Source organism: Hippichthys cyanospilos, chromosome 15 (assembly GCF_059441005.1).
Source record: "Hippichthys cyanospilos isolate Australia breed blue-spotted pipefish chromosome 15, RoL_Hcya_1.0, whole genome shotgun sequence".
In the NCBI taxonomy this organism is placed as follows: domain Eukaryota; kingdom Metazoa; phylum Chordata; class Actinopteri; order Syngnathiformes; family Syngnathidae; genus Hippichthys; species Hippichthys cyanospilos.
In genome coordinates, this window is record NC_142383.1 from 14871251 (window position 1) to 14884707 (window position 13457).

At 41.0% G+C, this 13457-nt stretch overlaps 1 protein-coding gene across 7 annotated transcripts in view; it reads right to left on the bottom strand.

Annotated features, from left to right (window-relative positions):
* The window catches only part of LOC148411848 (uncharacterized), a 233151-nt gene that overhangs the window by 152484 nt on the left and 67210 nt on the right, over window positions 1-13457 (bottom strand). For all 7 annotated transcript variants that reach the window (XM_088434194.1, XM_088434192.1, XM_088434196.1 and 4 more), the window contains exon 6: window positions 13022-13110. In XM_088434194.1, coding sequence (XP_088290320.1) covers window positions 13022-13058 — 37 coding nt within the window. In that variant the 5' untranslated portion in view covers window positions 13059-13110. The remainder of the gene's footprint in view (window positions 1-13021; window positions 13111-13457) is intronic.

Below are 13457 nucleotides of genomic sequence, written 5' to 3' on the forward strand. Positions count from 1 at the left end.
GATGATAGTAGTTCTAAAAATGAAGTGAAGGGCATTTTTAACAAGATATAAGCAAATGTAATTTGATGCAATGAGGAGAACGGTACAATTTTCTTTTTGAAATAAGAGCAAATTAATTGGAACATGAAGCACCCTAAATTTAATATCGATTGTGGTATAGTGACTCATTTGTAAAATGTTGTATGCTTTCATTTTGTTAAGTTTTATAAGGCTGAATGTCAGAACTGGATAATATAAAACTGATGGTTATTTATTTACATCTTGGAATTGCTGAGTAAAATGCGTTTAAAGAGTCCACTAGAAATAAAGTTCCAAATTTTACTAAAGTAGCACTGATGGAGTTTTTTTTTCATGCATAAATGGTTTACATTGGTTGTGGGGTACTAGGCTGCAAGAATATTTGGAGGTACGTCACTTTGAAAAAACAAAAAAAACGTACAGACTCACTAGATTATTGAGCCAAGAGATTTGAGCATTTCTAAAAAGTCCAAAAATCAGACATTTTTTCAGATTTTGAGAAAATGCAAGGCTTTTAGGAGACCAGAAAATGAGAGCCTAAAAACAGCTGAAGAGGGAGGCAAAACAACAAACACAGCCGACCCCACAGGTCATGACAGTTGTTGATGCCATAAAGCGTGAAAAATGCCATATATAGAAGACGAAAAACTTAGTATTCCACTTCTTAACGTTCAAAAAACACAAGCCAGGGACGCCGTAACCCGGGGGTCCACTGTCCTTCAATTATGATTGATCCTTTTGTTAGCTGGGAAATAAAATTCAAGACCCTAAGGAGTTTGTTTCTGCAAAAAATGGTCCAAAATGGACATCTCTGTCAAAAAAATCCATAATTCCAAACAAATCCCTGCGAATAAGCCTCGCGATTAGACATAAAGACCAATGATGAAACAAGGCCACAAATGGAGCGCGGTGACAAGTTCTTATGAGCTGCCCCTCCTCCTTGGTGGGGTCCTAAACGTGGACCTCCAAAGCCTCCCCACAGCCAGCATTTTCTGGCAGGTCATAAAAGATAATTGTGTTGCCTGGGCTTTTTAAGAGTTAGCCAACGAGTTGCTCCGGGGTGGTCAAAAGGGACGTATGGTGTGTGTGTGTGTGTGTGTGTGTGTGTTTACCGCGACAGAGACAGCGAGACTCGAGCCAGCCACCCAGTCGGCTGCAGATAAGGCATCCATCTAAAGCACCTCTCCAATTTAGGGCTGCAGAGGATGGGGAGGAGAGGACCGGCCTCTTTGAGGATTGAATGATGCGAGAGTTTCCAATCCGGATTCACCTTTTCATCCGTTCTGTGTGTGGCCGAGACCGGCCAATCGGCGGGGAGCCCTTTGCTGTAACTTCACGAGGTGTGCGCCCAGCTAAAAGCGGCGTGGGCCAGGAGCTCGTAATGTGGAGCCGGAGGCCTGCGTGGCTATATGCGTACGGGGGCAAAAGTGGCGGAATTTGGACCGGGGGAGGAATGGGTGGGCTTAGGAAATAAAATTTTCCAGTGTAGTGGTAGCTCGGAGGTAGGTGTTTCTGGAAAATCGTACCTTTCACACACTACTGCACAGGGGTCAAATTCAAGGCCCCGGGGCCGCATCCGGCTCACCGCATCGTTTAATAAGGTCCACCAATGCGCATTGTGTGCATCTACTAGTTTGTTTTTTTTTTTTCAAATTTCTGTACCAAAATGTAAATTGTCTTCCCCTTTAATAGTAATGAAATGCGATGCCTTAAGATACATTGTACAGAATTTTTTCCACTCGCTTCATAACAAGCTGCATTTAGGCAGATAGAAAATGATTTTCTCCCCCTTAAAAAAAAAAAGAGACTGCACCCTGCGTCAAATGTTGTGTCAAACTATACCGTGTATATAACAGAAAATTGTATAGCTAGACAGACGGCTAGCTAGCGAGCCAGAAAGATTGAGAGCTAGACGGCTAGCTAGCTAGCCTGACAAATAACTATATATCTGGTTAGTTCGCTAGCAGGCTAGCTAGTGATGGATAAATGGATGGATGGATGGATGGATAGCTAGCTAGCTAGCTATATAGCTAGCTAGTTCGCCAGAAAGCTAGCTAGTGATGGATAAATGGATGGATGGATGGCTTGCTAGATAGCTAGCTAGCTACATACGCTAGCACGCTAGATAGATAGATAGATAGATAGATAGATAGATAGATAGATAGATAGATAGATAGATAGATAGATAGATAGATAGATAGATAGATAGATAGATAGATAGATAGATAGATAGATAGATAGATAGATAGATAGATGGATGGATGGATGGATGGATGGATGGATGGATGGATGGATGGATGGATGGATGGATGGATGGATGGATGGATGGATGGATGGATGGATGGATGGATGGATGGGTGGGTGGGTGGGTGGGTGGGTGGATGGATGGATGGATGGATAAGCAAGCTAGCAATCAATTAGATTCTAAAGGTTTGCTAGCTTAGAACCTTTGACTCAAAGGTTTGCAAGCTTGATGAAAATATATAAGATTTGGTTTAACGTATGTGTCAAGTCTAGTTCTATGCTGTATCTGTGGAATATCTGCGTCACGAAACAGTGCTCCATTGTAGATTTTTAAGAACTTCTCCTGGACCTTCCCACTCATTAGCAGTCGAAACAGACTTTTAGCATAATAAATAAATACAAAGAAGGTTTAAGCGCATCAAGATCGATAACGAGTTCAAGACTAGCCAGACCCGTCGCCGCTTAAAACGAAAAAACACGGTTTATTTGAGCGCAGGAAGCCCGTGTTTACTTCTTTCCTATCCATCCGAGCTCCTCCGTCTTGATGTTCCCGTGTTGTAAGCGAGTCCGAAAGCGACCTGTTATTAAATCACCAGGCTCTCCCGCTGGAGTGCGACTATCCCTCAGATCTATGGTAATACGCAGCCCGGGGTGCAGGACAATTCCATTAGCGGGGAGCAGGGGCCGGGCCCGATAGCGCTACAGATAGCATCCGCGGCGCCGCTTCCTCGCTGCGATACCTCTCGGCCGACCGGGCCGGAGTCCGATGCGGCTAATCGGCGCCGTTTGCGCAAATCGGAATACACGCGTTCAGCAGCGGGACAGGTGGAGGACGCGACTGGGTCGTCCGCAGATTACTTCAAGTTCCCGTTTGAGTGACTTTGAAATGGGCGAGAAAAATCAGAAGGTTCCCGTCGAGTCTTTCCTTCTGTTATTGTTGTAACCATGACAACCGAGCCGGGATGCGTCACCGCCCTTAACTGAGGGGTTTGTAGGAAAGAGGATGAGGGCCACACTGAAAGGGGGAGGGAATAAAAATGGTAAATTACAAGGAAAAAAAGTTGTAAATATTCGAAAATAAAATGATGGTTATAAAAATAGGCAACGTTACATGAACAAGTGTCAAGCTGCAAAAGTACAGTGTAATTAACGTCATGGGAAAAAAATTCATTGGGAAATTTATTACTTCTGAAGTGCACTGTGAGAAGAATGCTAGCAGCTAAAGGGTCAAGCGTGGAATATAGTTATTTCAAATATTTTTAATTGATCATTAGAATGTTGTACATATCCGCTATTCGAATAATTATGTTACCATTTTCTTACAGTACTTTTAAGTTTGATCAGTTCTCATGAATTTTAATTCAAAATAGAGCGCTGTGTTTATATTAGGGCCAATATGGATTATTGGTAGTCAAAGAGGCCAAGAATCGGGATTCGTTTTCAGTAAAAAGCAAATTAGCATCAAAATTAAAAATTAAAATTCTATATTAAGCCTGTTTAAGAGTCTTTAAGAGTATTTTTATGTTTTTTTTTTTCATATTTGCTGAACTGATTTTGTTTTTCCTTCGGGAGGAGAGGCGTAAGTAAATAACAGTAAAAAAAATTCTACAGGAAACACGATCAAAAATTCAAAATTGTACAAATGTTAATTATTTTTCTTTGTTTTATTTTTTAAAAAGTGTTCCCAGTATCAGTAGGATCAATTGAAAAGTTAAATAATTCCCTGAAGTTAACACAAAGTAGAACAATTGTTTTAATAAATTAATGAATATTTAATAATATATAATAATAAATGTATATAATACATAATTATTCCTTAAATATTTGTTTATCAAATATATATTCATTAGAATTAATATTATATGAATATAATTTCAAAATTTTCAACTAAATATATAGAATAAATGTTTGATAATATAAAAAATGTAAATAATACACAATTAATTAAATTTGTTGATCAAATATATATTATGATATTATTATATACAGTAAATTATAAATACATTAAAAATAAATCAGATTATTTGAAAAAGACCAATGCCGATATTCGTCCAAATGCCAAATAGCGGCGTTGATAATTCTGTAGGCTCGTTCTACATTTCACCAAGACTCAACAAAGTATTGAACTGTACAATAATTTCAAGCCAACGAAGTGAATGATCATCATAATAATATGCTATTAATGACAATAAAATTCCATTTAAGACGAAAAAAACTGACAACAATCCCATCCCTGCGTTTTTCCACCAAGTCCCCTACAAAGAGCTGAAGGCCAATTTCCTGTTCCTACTTTTGACACTAAGCACGCTTGAGACAATACCCAACATGAATAACAGCCAGATGTATGAAAAAAATAAGATCCTGATTATGAATATTATTAAAGGCCAAGTTAATACAACACAGATTTCTTTTTTTTTGGGGGGGGGGGGGGGGGGGGGGGGGTTGCTTCACGCCACACTCAGCACACAGTTTACATTCGGGGAGTGAGCGAGAATAGGCGCAGGCTTCGGCCAAAGCCGGCGATGAAAGCCGGCCACTTTTATTTTTATTGTCCGATCTCCAGCGGGCCAAGTGTTGTGGGAACCGGAGAGAGTGGTGTCTGCTGTTTGATCGCGCCATGGGAGTCTGACCTGTCACTAAGTGGTGGCAAACACGGGCCCACACACGGCGCGCTTCGCCGCCGCGCACGCTGCTCCCTTTCCCACACACGGCGTCGCATACCTCGCCCCGACCGGGCGGGTCACAACATGTCAACGTGTCGAGGATCCGTAACGGCCATTTAGCCTTCAACAGCTAATATCGCCGCGGCTGATTTACAAGGGATCGGGACGTTTGCCGGGCGGCCTCGGGACCCGCTTTCATCGGACCCGTTTGACACGAGCCGCCGGGGATATACGGCTCGGGATGTAAACACAAATACCCGGCGCGGAATCAGAAAGCGAAGGGGAATATTAGCCGGGCTTTTAGCCCGTTTCCGTTGGCTCCAGGCCGCTTTTGGACAGCAAACGCTCGGAAGGCAAATAAATTTGACACCGTGAATAATAAGTCAAGTAGCTTTTTGCCATTTCAAACGTTTTGCGTTTATAGAGGTATAATTAATACGGTATTAGAATTTAGAACTGCCTGGGGCCGTTCATCGGTCCCATTTCTGGTAGTACACACTTCTGACCAGGTTTCCGGAGGTCCCGTTTGACCCGAGGAAGTCCTGTTTTGGAGCATTTGGTCCCAAGTCCCAAAGGATTTCGCCGGCCACATCATGGAACGCTTCCGGTTTTTAGCCTTGTGTCGCGATTCACAAAGGATTTCGCCAGGCCCATTTTTTTGCCGTAATTTGACGATCTTTAAAAAAACGCGCACTTACCCACCGACTAATTCCTCTGTATATATTTAACGAAAAAAATTTATGGTTTGGATTCATGTGTAGTAAATAATAACTCCAGTATCACTAGTATAGAAATGTCAAGAGTATATATATTGAAACAAGTTAAAAATAATTGGCAGATATCGGACATTTGGCCTATTATTTTTGGCCGTTGTTTGAACGGCCAGAATTGGCAGATTTATTGCTCGGGTCTTACAGAAACGAATTGAATGAACCCTGAAGTAAAATGAAAAATCCAAAAGTATGCGTATGAAGATAGAAAGTTCGGATGTCTGCCTCAGCAGCTACGAGGGGACACGCGGACTCCTAGCCGATATGCGATCTGACATCTCGGACTCATCTGCCCCCCACAACTCCTATGGGCCGCGATCGCAAAGCCGAGCCGCAATCAGACGCGACTCCGGCGGCGCCGTATCGCGGCTATTAGCCCAGCACGGTGCGTGATCTCCGTCTTGTCTCGCCGCTGAGGGTGATTTCTTTGCCGTGCGCGCACGAGGCCGCCTGCCGCCGTCACTTGTCACGCCGTTTGGAATCGGGACTCGTTCCCTGAGGTGTGCTGTCAATCCAGCTGGTAACCGCATCCAGATCCTGCGTGCAGCCCTCAAGTTCGGCCCAGTTTTTCTAACGGTTTTGAAAAATAACCCGATTATTATTAGCTCATTCACCGCCATTGACGGCGATAAATGTCTAAAAGATCTATTTTAACTGGGCGGTCAAAAGTTCATTTGGTTACTGGGCTTGCAGAGAGTAATAAATAAAAACGTTCCAATTTTTGTCCGATAAAAACTTGAAAATCTATATGACTGTAAGGAACACGGATGTCATTTTTGCTATTGCTAGCTAGCTAGCTGTCGTTATCAGTTGTCGTTATCATTTTCTCGGTTCGTACACGTGAGAAACTTTCCAAAATGTCAACATTTAAGAATCTTACTTCACTCTGTCGACAAAGTGTCGGGATGCAACACGGGGGTGCAAATGGGCGCTTTGTTTGCGTGTTTGCTGCCTGTGTTTGTAATGACGGAATGGTGTCAACATCAAGCACGTGAAGACACACACTTTGGAGAAGAAGAAGAAAAAAAAAACATCTATTTGGGAGCTTAAAGCTTGAAATGGTCCAACATGGCCACACACTTTGCCCTTGTGACCAAACGGAGACCAGAGAGACATTGACATGACCCAGATAATAGGCCCAAAGTCTTGCCTCCACAATTTGATCAATTTGCAGTTTCCGTACAATCGCGGCACTGTGCTGTCCCCCGCAGCTACCGCGTAAGACCCCCCCCCCCAACTCCCAACCCACGGACACCCCCCTCCCCTTTCACCCGGCCATGCGGAGCCATCATCTCCTTTGCCTTTCTCCCCTTTTCCCCCCAAATCACCACTAAGCCCGCCTGATGCCTGCTGCTGGGACGCAAACGTGCGCCTGCTCCTGTCATCTCCGAGCAAAGGAGGAAGGGTTTAAAAAAAAAAAAAAAAAAAAACCATGACAGTTTGTCTCGTACCATATGCCACGTGGCAGTAAAGCCCAACTGATACGGCTGGAGTTTGGGTCACAGCCGAGGGCTCCCTATCTTTCCCTTTTTTTTTTTTCCTTTCAAGTATTCTATTTTTCTTCTTCTTCTTCCGTGCATGTGCCTGCGTCTTGGGCGGAAATGTGAAACAAAATCACTGTCTGGCCCTCAGCAGGCTGGATTTACTGTCTGGCCCTGGCCAGCACAGAGAGCTGCTTTGATCGTTATTTGTGCAATATTTCAGGCGGCGAGGTGGCCACTGATAGCTTGCAAGAGCTTCTCCACAGCTCCTGGGAGATTTGTGATGCTGCAAAAGACATGTTTTCCAACAAGTACTTGAGTTCGGGTCGCTTTTTTTCCGACGCTTTCAAAGGACACGTGAAAACGTTGTTTTAGTGCTAGCCGGATGCAATTCAATAGTAGGGAGTCTTTGGGCTGAGCGGAATGGTATAAAATGGTATGATATGTTATTGTACATGAGCTGTGCGACGCCATGTTGTGCGATGCGAAGCTATGCTAGGCAATGCTTTGGTATATAATGGTAAAAAATGGAATCATATGTTATTGTACATATGATATGCTAGGCTATGCTACGGTATATAATGGTATAAAATGGTATGGTATGTTATTGTCCATATGATGCGCTATGACATGTTATGCTATGCTAAGCTATGCTAGGCTATGCTTTGATATATAATGGTATAAAATGGAATCATATGTTATTGTCCATATGATATGCTAGGCTATGCTACGGTATATAATGGTATAAAATGGTATGGTATGTTATTGTCCATATGATGCGCTATGACATGTTATGCTATGCTAAGCTATGCTATAAAATGGTATGGTATGTTATTGTACATATGATATACTATGACATGTTATGCTATGCTATGCTAGGCTATGCTATAAAATGGTATGGTATGTTATTGTACATATGATATACTATGAGATGTTATGCTATGCTATGGTATAAGATGGTATGGTATGTTATTGTCCATATGATGCGCTAGGACATGTTATGCTATGCTATGTTATGCGATGCAATGCTATGCTAGGCTATGGTATATAATAGTCTAAAATTGAATGGTATGTTATTGTACATATGATATACTATGACATGTTATGCTAGGCTAGGCTATGCTATAAAATGGTCGGTTATGTTATTGTACATATGATAGGCTAAGACATGCTATGCTATGCTAGGCTATGCTATAAAATGGTATGGTATGTTATGCTAAAGTATGCCATGCTAGGAAAGTTAAGTCAAAGTAGTAGATTGGTCCAGTTATTTATTTTAATTTTTATTTTTTTTAACACAAATTGGGTTATTTTTGACGCCATTGTGATTAGAATGAAAAATGACTGAATCTTGTCTTTTTTGTTTTCCCGTTTTTGGTACACCCTTAAAACTGCTGAATCAAAAGTAACCCAAATTGGGTTATTTTTTAGCCAAATGTTTTTAAGTGAAAAATAACTGATTCGTCATTCAGGGTTGTTGTTTTTTTTTTGTGAGTCTGTTGTGTTTTGTCTTTTTTAGGTACCGTTAAGGAAGCTTACAAACCAGTATTGTAGTGTTACCCTCTTAAAACTGCTTGGTCAAAAGCAGCCCAAATCGGGTGAAATAAACCAATGCTAGGTCCTGGTTTTGGCCAAACAACAACAACACAAACGTTACAGAGCCTTAAGTAAAGCTGGATTAAAACAAATTAATAAATAATTTTAAACTAACACCTTCATAGACCGCTACAATGGACAATGTGAACAAAAAAGGTGGAGCAACACACGTAGAAAGAAAATTTAACAACAGAGGCACTTTTTTTTAATCCTTTGCAACTATACTACCTGAGATGAGGTCTGAGTTTGTCTAACCCAAAACAGCTATTGCCATCTGACCTCCATACCCTCACAGTGCTAACAAGTCACATCAGGGTTCTGTCCCATATTACGGCAAAGTGAGCTGGTCTATGAAAACAAGGGGAAAGGTAAGATCAAAAAAACACACAAAGCGCAACTATCGCCTTCCTAGAACGAAACATGAACGAGCCCGTTGTTGCTATTAAACGTAATGGCGCGAAGTGAAGCAAATTTGTTGCTGGTGATGTTTTTAACCTTTGAAGACCCTGAGTCTATTTGATCATTTTCTACGCTGTAGGAGGGAGGCCACGCACCCCGAGGGCCAACGCTGGTTTTTGGGGATTCCATCGAGCTCAAAGTGTTGCTTTTCAGCAGAGAAACGCGTGTATCGCTTGCTCTTCCAAAACTATGCTCCATTTTACACGCTCAACATGATTTGCAAGGTATCAATAAATCTATTGTGCGGGATGCCTGCAGAGAGTCAATAAATAAGAAAATCATCTGATTTGGCTTGTGTGGGCATATCGTACGGAACGTCTTTGACCTTAATCTAAGATCTTAAACACACATTGAAACTGCTGGGTTTTTCCATTTTAGTCAAAACCGCAATTTGAACTAGTGACAAACACACAATCCACAGTGTGTTAATTCTCCGTATAGCTGAATCGCTCATTGTTTTTAGCGACATATTTTATGACCAAAATATTTTAAGAAAACATATTTTTATTATTATATTTCTTCTGTGATCAATTAATTTATTTCCAGCCCACTTTGATTTTTTTTTAATTTATAGAATAGAATAGATTACCTTCATTCTAATTGTATAGCTGGTATACTTTCCATTGACGGCAATTTTGATGGTGAATTTTGCTGCTTGACCCTTGTGCAAACTTTAGATATTGCATTTTTTCCCTAATTTAGGAAATGCGTTTAATGGTGTAATAATTAAAGTTTTTTTTTTTCCCTTCAACCACTCATATTGTTCAGTGGCATTAGTTGTATTAACACATGTAAATTAAATTCATCATGCTATGGTCTGTCTTTGTAGTCTGTTACGTTATGATTAGTCTCTACTGCCACCTACTGTCTTGAGGTGAAACACAAGTCAAAAAGAATTTTCTGTTTGCAGACATAATTTGACCGTCACTGGATGGAATACTGCAAAACTCTCAGGAAAATCAATGTAATAAATCCTCTAAAAATGCCTCCTAAAAATTGTCATTATAATGGTTTAATATGGTCCAAAATTTGGACAATGATTATGTTTGTATTCAAAATCTCGCACGTCCAGCTGCAATCACAAAGAAACGCGGGGATCGTTGCATTTTGACGTTTTATCGATTTGCTGGAAGTTTCAGCTCCCTAGTGTTATTTTTCCCAATTGATTCTTTTATATCATTAAAAAAAACATTTACATAATTTGTAATAATGCCACATAGGTTCATTCATATTCTACTTGGCGTTTAGCCTCGTGGTTCCTGAGAGATTATCGGAGGAAAAAAAAAAAAAAAACGGGTGGACAAATACTCACCTATACATTCACTGTTTTAATATATTTTTTATATGGAGCTGAGTTATTCGTTCGCCCTCTCTATTATGTTTTTATGGAAGCCGGTGTTATATTTCTTGATTATAAACAGTATAAATTTGCACCCCGGCGCAACAAATGACAACAGCTGATGTCGGGCCAGTCTCGTAAACAGGCCGTCTCCTCATTAAAACTCCGATTTGAGCCTTCAATAAGGCTAAAATTAGCATTTAACATTTAACTCCGCATACGCTGTCACTCAACACCAAAGGAGCGATTCGACGCCCTGGTTTGTTGCTAAACTTCCACGCGGGGGCAAAGTGCTCACCCCCTCCCCGCACCCCCCTCGGCTCAAAAGAGGCTAGTGAGGGCGAAAGGCGGGTTGGCGAGTTGATTAGCGGAATGACAGGTGAGTGACGGACGCCTCGAGGAGGAAGCGGAGGGCGGAAGCGGGAGGGGACGGCGCGCAAGGGTGGAGGGATGCCAGATTGGACCTTTGACGCACCTTGATGGCACCGGCAGGCACATGTGACACAGGTGAGGGCCGAGCCGGCGGGCTCCTCACAGCTGTTTATTTGACCCTGTCGGACAGGTGCGCGCGCCTGACGCCCAAAGTGGAAACGCGCGTGTTCCTTTGCACGCGCCGGCGTAAACCGCGGCAAGATTTCCTCCATCTTTTTCAACGAGGCGAGTCTTTAAGCGGAAGGACTTGTTTGACAAATTCGTCGGGCGGCTGATGATATCAAAAGGACTTTGGAACAGCTAAATTACTTTTAAAATGTAGTGTAAAGTATTTTCCGCACTATAAGGCGCACCCTCAATTAATGACATATTTTCAAACTTTTTCCATATATAAGGCGCACCCTCAATTACTGACATATTTTCAAACTTTTTCAATCACAATATAGTAATACTCAAAGTGATAACAATAATAACTCAAAAGTCATCAGCTTTTTTAAAAAATTAAGGCTTTTAGGTGCGCCTTATAGTGCGAAAAATACGGTAGTTGAAAAAAACAAAAACAAAAACGCCTTACCTCTAATAAATACTTACAATAAAAGACCCGTACCACATTTCTCATAGTGTTTCTTTTTTGCCTAAATAGGTGCTGTAAGTTAAGTGTTAGCCTTACTTTTGACACATCTTACTGCTAATAAATACCGGATAAAAAAAAAGGACCTATACTACATTCCCTCAGATAGTGCTTTCTGCAAAAAAGAATTAAAAACCCTACCGAGTAAATGTTGTATTAATTGTTGGATATAATATACCATATTTTTTGGACTATAAGCCGTGACTTTTTTCCTCGTGTTTTGAGCCCTGCGGCTTATAGTCCAGTGCGGCTTATCTGTCGTTTTTTGTTTTTGTTTTGTTTTTTTGCTAGCTACCAGCAAGCAAATGTGTGTATCTGTTCGAGGTGTCAACTATCAAATACAACTGAAAAATGTGAATCAATGGCTCTGCTCAAAAAGAGTTAAAACAATATATTATTAGAAAAAATGTGTAAATTTAATAAGAGAATGTCTAAAATTTGGGGTAAATTTGTGATGTGTACATTTTATATACAGTACACAGCATATGCAATTGTATTTATGTATTTATGATTGTATATGAATTATGTAGAACGTGTTATGTTCACTCAAATCAACTATCAAACAAAGGGAGACAAAAAAAGATGCTGTTGAAATATTCATTCCGATTTTGAACTCCTATTTAACTAACGCATATCCATCCATTTTCTATAAATATGTTGGGCCTAACATGCAGGCATGTTAAGTCTATTAAATAGAGGATGTTGCTGTTGGCAGATAATTACAAAAAAATTAAATAACTATAGAAAAATCATACACTTCATATACCATCTAAAGATCTGATGTTATCTGTGACAAAAATCATTTTTTTTTGCTCCTATTTTCCTGCTGCGGCTTCTATACCGGTGCGCCTTATAATCCGGAAAATGCGGTATCTTGAGTTCTATAGTTTAAAAACAGTAACATTGGTCATATAGTATTTCCGATACGTTTCGTCACTTGATGCCTCGCCCCAAACAAGACTTGACATTGTTTGTACTTTGATAAATGCCTTAACCATTAGACTCCTATATACAGAGAATGAGACAAATAAAATGACCCGTAAAGGACGGACGGATACAAACAAAAGTATCTCGAATTTAAAGACTTGAAAATGTCCCCTTTTCTTCCTTTCATTTGAATCGGCACCAGTTCAAATCAATCACGCCGCGCAATGTGATAGGCGGCAGAAGAAGAAGGAGACAAGAGCGCCGCTCGCCATGCAGATGAAATATGAATTAATCACAAGCGTGATCTTTTATTCACGGGGCGTCCGCATGGCGAGCGGGACACCCATCTGTCTCTCATCTCTCCAGGCAGCCATGTCATGTGGGACGTCGGCGAGGAGAGCGAAAGGCTGCCACCACCCATCTCGCTCTTTCTCTCTCTGCTCAGTGTCAGTGCCACTCACCCGCCGCTCGGATGTGTTTGTTCCCCTCCGCCTCCATTAACGTCACTCTCGCTCGACACGCTCGCAAATGGAACGCGGCCCACGGCCTCCTAAAGAGAAGGAAAAGGGAGCGCTTCATTTATGTTTTACGTGGACATGGACACTTCAGATGCAGAACAAGAGTGATACATATACATTTCCACTTGCTTTAGTGGATCTGAACCCACAAAAAAAAAAAAAAAAAAAATTCTCTATACTCCTGTGTCAAAGTCAAGGCCCGAGGGCCAGATTCGGTCCGTCACATCATTTGATATGGTCCGTCAAATGCTAATTATGACTTCAGGTTTCCGACTAAAACACCAAATTTGTATGCGGACTTCAATTTGGACATTTTTTGGAAAAACAAAATGCATTTTTTCAAAGCAATTCCAGCCTCGGGCATTCTTAACATTTATGT